This window comes from Tinamus guttatus, unplaced genomic scaffold, assembly GCF_059628265.1.
Source record: "Tinamus guttatus ecotype Peru unplaced genomic scaffold, ASM5962826v1 Tinamus_guttatus_pri_ptg000058l, whole genome shotgun sequence".
NCBI classification, from domain to species: Eukaryota; Metazoa; Chordata; class Aves; order Tinamiformes; family Tinamidae; genus Tinamus; species Tinamus guttatus.
Genome location: NW_028288592.1, coordinates 1,624,187 through 1,636,358, shown reverse-complemented (window position 1 = coordinate 1,636,358; position 12,172 = coordinate 1,624,187). Strand labels below are relative to the sequence as shown.

The 12,172-nt window shown below is 40.2% G+C and overlaps 1 protein-coding gene across 2 annotated transcripts in view; it reads left to right on the top strand.

The window, feature by feature from the left end:
• The first annotated feature begins 2,316 nt into the window (after positions 1–2,316).
• NDFIP2 (Nedd4 family interacting protein 2) overlaps positions 2,317–12,172 on the top strand; it is a 41,478-nt gene continuing 31,622 nt past the window's right edge. For both annotated transcript variants that reach the window (XM_088540273.1, XM_088540272.1), the window contains exon 1: positions 2,317–2,432. In XM_088540273.1, coding sequence (XP_088396399.1) covers positions 2,406–2,432 — 27 coding nt within the window. In that variant the 5' untranslated portion in view covers positions 2,317–2,405. The remainder of the gene's footprint in view (positions 2,433–12,172) is intronic.

The following is a 12,172-nucleotide window of genomic DNA, read 5'->3' as shown; positions in this document are numbered from 1 at the left end:
ACAGTTACTACCACCAAGAACATTCCTGTGTTGGCTCATTTTCACGTTAGAGCAAAGTTTAAACTGTTGTAAACTTGCTGACTTGGGGCAAATAAGTTTCTTCTTTCCTAAAACAAATCTAAAGCAATGCTTTCTTTTAAATGTCATTTTGACATTATTTTCTTTGCATGCTGAGCACTTTCCATAAATAGAGGCCTTTTCCAATAAACAAATTACTACATGATCCAGAAAGCTATGATAGCATTACTGTGACTGTATACCATGGTCAAACACACACACGAAAAGTAAATATTAAAACCAGTATTATTCAAATAGGTAATAAAATTCTATCCATTCTGAAATACACATTTCCTGTGTTTAGTATATATTTACAGGTACCTTAGTGCTTGCTGATTCATTTGGACTATAGATTCTGCCTTAGAGAGAAGGCAGCTGCTTCTTCAGCTTAAAATATATAGCTAAAACAAATAGATAACACTATTTTGAAAATATAAAGATCTGACAAAAATGTGTGACTTTCCTTTTTAGCCTCCTATCCGTGCGATGACAGTTGACATAGCCAACAACCCAGTTACATGACTTAAAAAAGAATTTGGGAAAGAGCAAGAATTTAAAGGACATACTCAGAACTAAAAGCCATACTGTCTGTTTAAGGCCGCATTGACAATACTGCTAAGAACAAGAAGTTGGGTCTCTGTGTATCTCTGGGGCTGTATCACCCATCCAAAGTTCATCTCAAAGTATGCAGCTCCCTTCCCCCGCCCCCAATTTTCTTTTTGCAAACTTCTGTGGAGCATTTTCTGATTTTTACATTAAAGACATTCTGCTTCTTATTTGCTAACTTTTCTTCCCTTAAAAAACATATATTTTTTAAAATTTAAAATTAGGAGTTATTTCTCATTAATGCTTATTCAGTTGCTCTCACAAACTCAGTTTGTGAGTTGTGTTGTGTCTGTTTGTATTCTGTTTAAATATTTACAGAGCCTTGGGAAGCTATCAGCAGAACTTATCTGGTGTCCAACTTGGAGTTTCTAGGCCTCTTTATTCCATACAGTTGAGATACAAAATATAGGGAAAAAAAAAAAAAAGAAAGAAAAAAGAAAAAAAGTGGAGGTCAGACATTTTCAAATCCCCATTTCTGAAAATGAACACTTTTAAAACATTTTATCTGTGGAAATTTTGTTTCTAATGGTAGAGAAGACACTAGAAGTTAAACCTATTACATGAATGCTCTGAATTCCCTTTCCCATGAAATCTGGTAATATAATTAAGAGCTTTTCCTTCTGTTTGGTAATAGAAGCACAGTGCAGTACTCTGTCCACACTGTTCTTAAACTCGACCTGACCTGTACTAATAAATCTTCCTTTTAAGACAGAATAATTAAACACAGAAACTTTCATTATGTATAGAGATAAAAGGAGGAAAAGAGAGGAAATCCTGCTAGGAAAATAATATCATTAATCCATTTCTAACCCATATTTCCCTGCCAACCTTTTTCTAAACTGTTAAAAGATTTTTTTTTTTAATATGGAGCAATATTTTCAAATGAGGAAGGTAAGAAATGCCCCAGAGAAAGCAGACCTTATGTTCCCCAAACTCAGCTTTTTTGGGGCATTAATACATTGCACAGCTTGGGAGCCTGGGAATGAGGCCCACTGACCAGACAGGACACCAGGGCCAAAGGTCTCACTGCTTTGGTGACCCAGGAGGTCACCAATGGTACACGAACACATAAACATTTACTGATTTAAGAGAAAGAGGAGAAAATCACAACATTTCTCTTCCTGTCAGAGCGCAGTGCTTTGCCTCAGACTTTCAAAGGGATGGAGGACAAATAGGCTTGGGATCCCTTAAAAATCACTGTTTTGAGATCCCTACTCAAGACGATTCCCCAGGGCACTGTCTTTGTGCTGCAACTACTGATTCTTGCCCCAAAGGGGCTAAGCTGTGGCTGCCCTGCCAGGACCGACCCAGAAGAAAAGACCCAAAACCGACCAAACAGAAACCCATCAAAGCAAAACAACCCTCGTGCAGTTAAGGGTGTTTTTAAGGGTGTTTTTAAGGCTATATTTAAGGCGAGGCCCCACGCGCAGCCCCGTGACGCGGGGCACGCGCTCCGCCGCCGCCGGGGCGGGCCCGCTGCGCATGCGCGCGGCCGCGGCGCGGCGGGGGCGGCCGCGGCGCGTGCGTCACAGAGGGCGGGGCCGTGGCCCCGCCCCCGCGCGGCGGCGGGCAGCGAGGCGGCCCCGCCCCTGGCGGGGGAGGGGCCGGGCGGCGGTTGAGCGAGGAGGAGGAAGGAGGGGAAAGGGAGGAGGAAGGAGGGGAGAGGGAGGAAGGGGAGGAGGGCGAAGGGCTGCGCGGCGGCCGCGCCTCGCTGCGTGCGTCTGTGTCCGCGGGCGGCCGCGATGGAGCCCGCCAGCCGCTACCAAGTGGTGAGTACCGCGCCCGCGCGGCCCTTTTACCCTTTTAACCCTTTTTTCTGCCTCCATTTCCCGGCCCCCACCACCTTTTTTTTGCTTCCTCTGGCGCCGCGGCGGGCCCGAGCCCGGCGCCGCCTCCGCCGGGGCAGCCCCGCGTCACGGCGGAAGATCGCGGCGCCCGGGCGGGCGGGCCGGCCGCGGCCTCCGCCGCCGTTCAGCTGGGGGCCGGGGTGCCCCGCAGCCGCTTCCCGCGGCCGGCGCCGCGGCTGGGGCAGCGCCCCCGCTGTCCGCCCCGGCCGAAGCGCTCCCAAGGGCCCTGCGAGCCCCTGCGCGTACGTGCGCGTGTGTACACTTACACATATGTATGTGTATCCACACGTACACGCGGGGGGTAGGGCGGTCCGTTGTGGGCGCTTTGCGTTGAGTCCCGCTTAAGTGCTGCTTCTTCCCTGGACTCCGCGGCTGAAGCAGCAATTCAGGGCACTGAGCGCAGTATCCCGGTGTGAGCGGGTTGTGGTGCTTCTTTCCCTCGGGTTAGTGGCTGTTGCACTTAAAAGGGGTGAGCTTTTCTGCCTACTGGTTGCAAAAGTGACTCACGCGTGGGCAGCCTCCTCTGAAGTTTCAGTTTTGGCCTTTAGTTCCGTGTGCTTGGCGGCTTTGCTGTGAGTTTGAGGGGAATGCCATAAAAATCTGCAGCCTTTGCTGCTGGCTGTAGGCACGTTTGCTCTTGTTTGACCTGCCCCCGTGTATTTCTGGGCCTGCCATCTCTATGGGGAGGCCTCCAAATGCTCCTATCTCTCTGAGGTCTGAAGTAAGCGAGGTCTGTTTTGAAAGGCCTTAAAATATATGCTATTAAGAGTCACATAAATATAATGGAAAATCCTCATCCTGTTACTCAAAGGAATAGGAAAAAGCATGGCAAGAGGTAATGAAGAAATAGTTTGCCTCTGTAATATTTCTTATGTTCCATTTGATTTGGAACTTCCAACTGTGGTTGCTGGTGCCCAGCCTTAAATAGATGCTTTGGAGAAATGCTTTTTGGTGCAGAGTTTTAAAAGGGCCAATATTGATGTGATATAATAAGGTTCGGTCCAATCAATTCCCTGTGTATATTAAACTTTGTGGCCAATCTACGTAACTGAATTTCCTTATGGAAGGGTTCTCTGAAGCTTTTGCAGTTACAGCACATGAAATAACTGACTACACATTCAGTGGAATGGCAAAAGTGCTGTTTTAATCCTTGAGGTACTCCAGAGTTCAAAAAACATCTTGCTGATTACTATCTTTTAAGAAGGACGATATTGCCTTTTTCCCTTTACTTCGCAGTACATCTGACAGCTTGACATTGAGACTTCCAAAATCATATTTGCTTACTGTGCGGTCTCAGAGGACAGAAGAAAAAACAATTACAGATGTACTTAGCACCTTATTATTAAACCTGAAATCTTAAGAGTTGTGGTGTATTTCCTTTTACAATGACTATGACGAATGATAAGCAATAGATTTCAGCTTTTGAAAATGCCTGTTTTGTTTTCATGACCTAATTTTTAGGGGCAAAATACAGAGGAGAAATATGTGTCTAAAATGGCATTAGTTTTGTGAGCCTCCTACTCACTATTGCCAAGCTTATGAAATCCAACCAGTGCTTCTCACTATTTGTGTTTTATTATTATTACTATTACTTTAATAGTATTTTTTTCCCTTATTTCCCCTCTTCTGCCTTTATTTCCAGTTGACTTTTTTTTTTTCTTTTTTTTTTTTCTTTTTTTTTCCTTTATTCAGGACAAGTTTTTTTCTAAACAAAATGAAAGGAGTTATTGGCTTACAGTCAGTTCATAGAGGTGATGGTAATTAGTAAGCACTGCAGGAAGCTGAAGAAGCTCTCACTGCTGCCTCTGCTTGTTTGTGGTTTCTTTAAGCGAGTTAAACTAAAAGACCTCAAGAATGGCAGGCACTTTAATTTTAAGCTTTAACACAAGCAGTCAATTTTATGACCTGTTAAGGAGCAGAAAATGCCTGAGCATTCAGTTAAACACTGGTTTCTCTTGCTTGTTTTTCCCTGTCAGAAACACTATTAAATTTTTGTTCTTTTTAATATATTTAAGTATAAAAATATGAAAATGGTGCAAGTGTTAAAAAGCAGCTACTTGGAAGTACAGCACAGTAAGTGTTGTAAACTAAGAGCAGGCAGTAAGTCAGCATTACGTAACTTTATCTGCCTCGGGCATTTGAGGGTTTTTTTTTTTTTTTTTTTTTTTACTTTTCTGTCCCCTCTTCCTAGGGCAGAGAACAGATCTAATAGATGGGTAAGAATTTGTCATGCTTCCGTGCAGGAATATGACATCAGAAATAAATTAGCCAACCTTTGTTGTGCTGCGTTCCTTCCTTTTTCTTTCCTTAGTCACATGCAGACTGCAATGTTGTTGGTAAATGTGTCTTTTCCTGTGTGGTTTTTCTTTTTTCTTTTTTTTTTTTTTCCTGTTCTGCTTTTTTTGGACTGGGAGATGGAGGCATCGACTTAGTAAAATGTAATAATAAGTTGTTCTGTGATAATTTTTCTATGTCCTTGTATTTTCTAGCTCACTGTCATCTGTCCCTAAATTGTGCAGTGCTGTCTTGTTGCCTGAAATGTCTGCTTCTCGTTCGAGCTTGTTCACAAAAAAGGTGATCTGAATGATGCTTTATGAATATGTGTACTGAAGCGCAGAGAAAGAAATTCAGCAGTCTTCTGCAGTGTGTAAAAATGGCTGAGGAACCCATTTTTTGTGAGATTTTTTTTTCTTTACCAAGTAACTAAGTAATGAGGGAGGTGTTTCACAAGTGTACAAAATGATATAGACATTTACATTTCCATTGAAAGCCACATCTTAAGGATTCACAGAATGGTTGAGGTTGGAAGGGACCTCTAGAGACCATCTAGTCCAACCCTCCTGCTCCAGCAGGGTCATCTAGAGCACGTGGCACAGGGTGGCATCCAGGCAGGTTTGGAAGATCTGCAGAGAAGGAGACTCCACAGCCTCTCTGGGCAGCCTGTTCCAGGGCTCTGTCACCCTCACAGTATAGAATTTTTCTTCAAATTCAGGTAGAAATTTATGTAATTCAGTTAGTGGCCTCTTGTGCTATCACTGACCACCACTGAAAAGAGTCTGGCCCCCTCCTCTTGACACTCTCCCTTAAGGTATTTGTACACACTGATAAGATCAAGATCCTTCCTCAGCCTTCTCTTTAGGCTATACAGGCCCAGAGAGATGCTTCAAATGTAAATGCTGAATTGCTTAAGAATTATAATTGGTCTCTTCCCCATGTTACTTCATTAAGGCTTTTGAGTAATAATCTTTGCACAGGTAGTTGATTGTCTTTCACTGTAGGATAGGTTTAAGTGTTAAGGTGTAAAGTAGGTAAATAGCAAACCAGGACTGGTAAAACCAAAGGTCAGTTGTCCACACAGATGTCACTTAAGCCATCACTGAACTTGTCATACTCCTGTAGCACTTGGGGTTGGGTGAGTATTGGAAATGCTGCTTTCATTTCTAAGTAATGAGTGATGAAGAACCCCAAGACTCCAGCCTGCTGTTTATTGGGACTATTTTGTCTTCTGCTAAAGTTCATGAATTTTTTGTGTCATCGTGTATGTGGTTTACAGGCAGGATTAAATGGTGGAAATTCATACTGTAAACACCTTGGCTATGTAATGCTACATGATATGAGCAGTTGTATGGTTAAAAGGAACACTTAATATTCTGTATTTCTTAATTCCATTGCCACTGGCTTCTTATGGCTTTGTGTTTTTAATCTGATTTAAAATCATGTTGTCTTTGTATGTCTGAAACTCACGAGTCAACCTACGCAGAAGAAAATCCTCTTCTTTTCATGGAACTGAAACTAATAGTGATTGGCAAATAAACAAAATTTACCCGAGTATTATTTACTTTCCCTGTCATGTAAGAATCACAGCCATCCAGATGACACCTCTCCAATATGGTCCAGTACTTGTCATCTCTGGGGGATTGGTGTTACCGAACCAGTCGAGCTTATGTTAGGGAAATTCCACTGCTTTCAGTACGTCTGCTTGTGAAGTCATAACTAGAAGGCAAGCTGGGTGCTTTTAGGAGGCTTCTGTGTTTATAGCACAGAAGAATATTGAGTAAAGATAGGCTAAGTGATAAGCCTTGCTGTTGCCTGACTGTGCTTATGACAGTTAAGCTGACACATTTAGTGATACAAACCTCTTAACCAGGGGAGATAAAAATTTTTTTCAATGCACTGACATTTTGCACTTTAACTTATTAATAGTTTAGAAGGGCCTTACACAAGGGGCTTTTGAAATAAGTTGAACTCCCAAATAATGGGCTATGCTTATACCTTAATTATTTTTAGAATTTGATAGTAACCATTTAAAACTTGTAAATTACCCATTTATTTCAACATATTTTTATGAATATCAAATTAAATGGAATATAATTTACTTTTATGTAAAGAGCAGTTTTTTTTTTTGAATTGCCCTATCTTTTTCCTTTTAAAAATCCATAGCAATCGAAGATGAAAAAGGATATTACAGATGCTGTGGCATATTTGCAAATACAGTAGTCGTGCTGCTTGTCTTTTACTTTTTAGGTAATCTTTTAAATAGCTAGATATCTATTTCCTTCTTTCATATGAAATACTTAGTTTCTCAGTATGTTCCTGACAGATCAAGTAGATGACGTACCAGATAGGCACAATCTTTTCTCTCTTCCCCTTTGGAAATGTAAAGCAGAGTAATCTGTCTTTGTGTGTTGTCATGATCATCTGCTTTTTGGATCTCTCTACGTGAATTGTATGTCACGTCTCTTTAATTATATGATTTGCTGATATCTGAAATTGTGGAGCTTGAGTATTCCACTTTTTCAGTTGCCAATAAATGAGTTATATACAAAATGGATTGACTACCACAAATGTAGTATCCAGCCATGGATCTGCTTCACAGGAGAAAGCTCTGTCTCGTTGCTAGAACGGGAGTAATAGCAGTTACCATAGCTTACTCATAGCTTGCATTTATTCATATTAATATGGGCTCAAATATGGGCATTTGGGCAGTTTCCTGTCTTCGGAGTCAATGTGTATGGGGGTGGTGAGGAAAGAAGAGCCATGTTTCATTTTCATCAGCCCTGCTTACAAACTGGATCCGTTTGTAATATAGGACACCAATTCTGCCATGTTGAACAAAATCAAACCCACAGCCAGAAAAATGTACCTGAGTTACTCCATTCCTACAGGCTTTTCTCCAAAAAATGATGGGAACTCTTCTAGACATACTTCCATTGTTCATTTTTCTTTTCATGCAATAACTTGGTTTTGTCAAAAGTCACTGTAGAGTAAGCAGAAATTTGACTTATTGCCTCTTCCCTCTCAGAGGTGATGCAGTTCACCAGACTGGCAGAAAAGCTTTGAGAAGTGTGGACCTTGGTTGGTTGCAGTGTCCCAAAGACACTGGGTTTTCATGGTAACTAGTAATTTAGATACTTCATAAAAACTTAATACAGGGCTGTTGTGGTAGGTTAGCAGCTGGTTATTATATATATATATATATATATATATATATATATATATATATAAAATCATTACCAATATATGTGCAAAAGGGAAAATATAGATGTTCAAATTAAAACTCAAATTCACTTCAAAGAATGTACTTAGGTGTCTGCATTTAGGTATGAAACTTCGCCTATGAACAGTAGATGGGAGTCTTCATATGAATGGAGGTTTTTGAGGAGAGGAATATTGTATTTATAATAAAAGCAATCTTCATCTCCCAGAGATTAAAAATTCTGTGGTAACAATAAGGTATATAGATGTTACCTTTATTTTTAGATATACCTACTGTCTAATTTATGAAGATGGCCTTCTAAACTTTGTAAAAATTTCTGGCTTGTTTTTGTCTTCTGAATCTTATTCCTCTTCTGGTGATTTTTGAGTGTCATATTCTAATGTTTAACTAAACATACTTGTATAACTAACTAAACAGGTGTATAGCTAAAGTTAAATTAATCAGAAAATGCCTATGGTTCTTATTCATACTGATTAAATTTTTACTCGTTGTCTTGTTCTGTCTCTTATGGTTGGTTCTTTAATACTATTTTTATATTAGTTCTAGGAAATCTTGATAGACTTAAATTTAAGACTAATGATGAGTTTGCAGAAGGGAATTGCTGGGAGGAAAGAGTGGGAAAAGGATGTCCTTTTTGGGTAGCAGAAAGCTGTGGCTTGGCCAAGGCCGTCTTGTGAAGTTGTACTCTTGAACTTTAAAATTCCTCAGAGATGTACGTATACAAAGATGTAAGCAAAAGAAAGGTGTCCCTGCCCCAAGCAGTGACATTAAGTCCTGTGATGAAAAAAGGCAGCTTCAGACTGGGTTGTTCCTCCAAAAGGCTGCTTCAGGTATGTCTTTTCTATTAAGAAAGGGAAGAGGGGGAAAATTTCAGTAACAAGAGTAAAATGCTTTTGAATAACAGGGTTTGTGGCAAAAATCATTTGTGATCTGGCCGAGCTAGATCTCTTCCTATTGTGCTGCTTAAAGACCCTCTAAAGACCCTGTAATTGCTGTTTGAGAGTGTTCATGCCTAAAAAATGAGGTAGGAATCACAGTGGAAAAGTCTTAAAATCCTCATGCTGAGAAAGCCCTATGTTAATGCTAAATGTAGGTAGCAGTCTCCCAGATGGAGAAACTAAGGTGAATAGGACAAATGCTTAGCCCAAGTCTATGTTTGAAACTGTTTTCCTGAGGACAATATCCACAAAAGAATGAGTGTGTGGCAACTGCTACTGTCATGATATCTAATATTTGGACCTCAGTCCTAGGATGGAGCTTGCAATCCTGGGTGTGATTTCTGTGTTCAGTTTCATAGCTTAAAATCTCATTTCAGACCAGAGGTGTTTAGACTGCTTGGAACAGGAGAAAGAGCAGATGGACTATATACCACTGCACACCTATATTAGGCAAAGTATTTTCAATTTGGGATGGAAATGTAATTCTAGGGCAAAGAAAGAATAAAACACTGGGAAGCTTATTGGGTTGGAGGGGCATTGGCAACTCTTCCTACTGGAACTGAGCCACTGTACAGCCAAGAACGTGTGTTTGAGCTGCCTCAGGTCTTGGTCTCCCACTTCCTGCACAAGTACTCTAACAAACGACCCATTTCAGTAAGAAGGGCACCCCCTTTGCCAGCTGTGTTTTTAATGGAAGTGACTAACAGCTTCTGTTTTGTGCCGAAGTCTCTCATTGCCTTGATTCTCTGCTCATTTCAGGATGTGCATGATGCCTTACGGCTTTGAGACTTAGAACGAAAGTGGAAAATATATTTCCATTTTAACATTTAGTTGCTTATTCCATTTAAACATTGTTTCCAGTGTCTGAGGGTAAGAATAGCCTAAAAGTGATATAGTGCAACTTGCTTTTCAGTTACTCTGTACCTTGAACATTAGATACTAGGTATTAGATACTAGGTTTCTCACAGACACCCCTGGCTGTGCCTCATTCTGTATCTAGAGTGTTTTAGGAAAAACAAAACAAAAAAACAATCAAACAAAAACTCTCGAAACTGAGTATTGTAGACACAACAAAACATGATCAATATCCTATATATTACTAATTCTGTATTTCTGTTTATAGTCCCATTCTTCTTCAGTTGCTGTTCAGGATGCTTGACAGAGGTTTGTTATCTCCCTCATAAAACATGTGTTTTCAGTGAAAACTTAAGGAAAGAATAACACACTTAATCTCTCTCTATCATGTTGTAACTTAAGATGCTGACAAACATGAGTGTGCCTTCTGTAGTTTTGAATAGTATGTTACCTTTTGACAGCATTCCTGGTAATGATGACAGATGGATTATTGTTGTAATGAGGGTCATAATCATGTCCTTGGTAAAGCTGTATGCATAGCTTACTGTTGAACATGTGTGGGTTTGTTTGTTTGTTTGTATTTCTTGATTAACCTGCAGAGGTTAGGTAGAATAGCTTTGGGGAAAAGCTGTTGACAAGAGAATATTTCCAATGGCATCTATCTTGCTACTGCAACAGCTCAATGACCAGGGTGTCCCTGTGTTCCGTAGTTCTGTCCTGTGCCTTATCCCAGTGGCTGTTACCTTCGCTTTCCTTGACTTCCCAAGTCACTAGGTAGCACTAGTGCAGTCATCTGCTTCCTCCCATCTCTGAACAGCTGAGTTTCCTGATCAGCTGCAATGGGTTTCTGTTTGACTTGACCTATTGGGAAGTGCCTGCTTCTAGACCTGTGCATCACTCCTCTCACCATTGGACAAGCCCAAAAGCCATCAGGCTGTATAAGGTGTTTGTTTATCAACGGAAATACAAAGCACGTCCTTTAAAGACAGGAAAGACAGGGAAGCAGACTTTTATAGTTTATTGCTCTTCTGGGTTGTATTTGTCACTAAATTTCAAGTAAAGCTGGGTGTTCCATAGTGGATACAGGAGAAAAGTCTGCAATTCAAAACAAGGTAACTTCAGTAAAACCTATTCTTTTGCATATTCTTTTGCGAGGAAAAATATGTCCTACCAGATCACATTTTTTTTTTTTAAGGTGTTGGGACTTGTATGTCACGTCTCTTTAATTATATGATTTGCTGATATCTGAAATTGTGGAGCTTGAGTATTCCACTTTTTCAGTTGCCAATAAATGAGTTATATACAAAATGGATTGACCTGTTTAATAAGAATAACAGTTTGCATTTATTGACTTACTCCTCTGATATATGTATTATTTGATCCAGCGATTTTCATTGGAGCTATTTAGGACTGCTGAGTGGGAGCCTGTTCCTGCTTGACTAGCTCTATTCAGATACCCAAGAGAAAAACACCTGTGCTGTCTGTGACATAATTCAAGCTTTTCTTAGGATTTTACTCCAGAATTTTCAAGGGTAATTCAATTGTGAGATAGGAGACACAAACTCAAGTCCTTTTTTTTCTTTTCTTACTCTGTCAAATGAAGGACCTAAGGTATCCCTTTCATAGTTCAGTTACTATAATACTTCTCTAGGAAGATCTCATTTTCTTCCTCATCCTTCTCCGTACAAACTGGATTTGCAGTTTTTAGCCTCCCCCTCATTGTCCTCATTAGGAAGCTGCTGTCCGTGAACCTTCCTATTGTACTTTAGCCTTTCAGTGAAACAAGAATGATATTTTCAGAAATACTTCACTTTTTGTATCAGCACTGAAGTTTTTAGCCTGGATGAATGCAGGTTAGAATGAAAACTGCAACTAAATGTTAAATGACAAGTTTGTTATTGGTGGCAGTTTTGTCCATCTCCCAATTTTACAGGTTCTCATATGCTCATTATTTTTACAGTTTACATGTTTTGTATGTTCTGAGTTACTTCAGTATGATCAGGACTTACTTGATGTACTTGATGCATGTAATTTGTTAGTACATGAGAGGCAAATAGTACTAGCAGATTGAAAAGGTTCTTGGGCAACAAGTCCATAGAAGTTATTAAATGGAATAGGCAGGGGTGTAGCATCTATAACAAAACTTGTGGCAGTATTTGCCCTATTGATAATTTTGTGATTAAAAATCAAACATACCTCTCATATCAAAATTCCAGTATTCAGAATTATCTCTGAATATTCTCGTATTAGAGGAGGAAAAAACTAGGAGGAAACAACTATTTTCAAGGAAAGCCCTTTTAGCTGGAGTTAGTCTTGGCATTTTTACTTGTAGAAGAGTTCTAATATTGACACATGGTATGTTGTTGACTGTC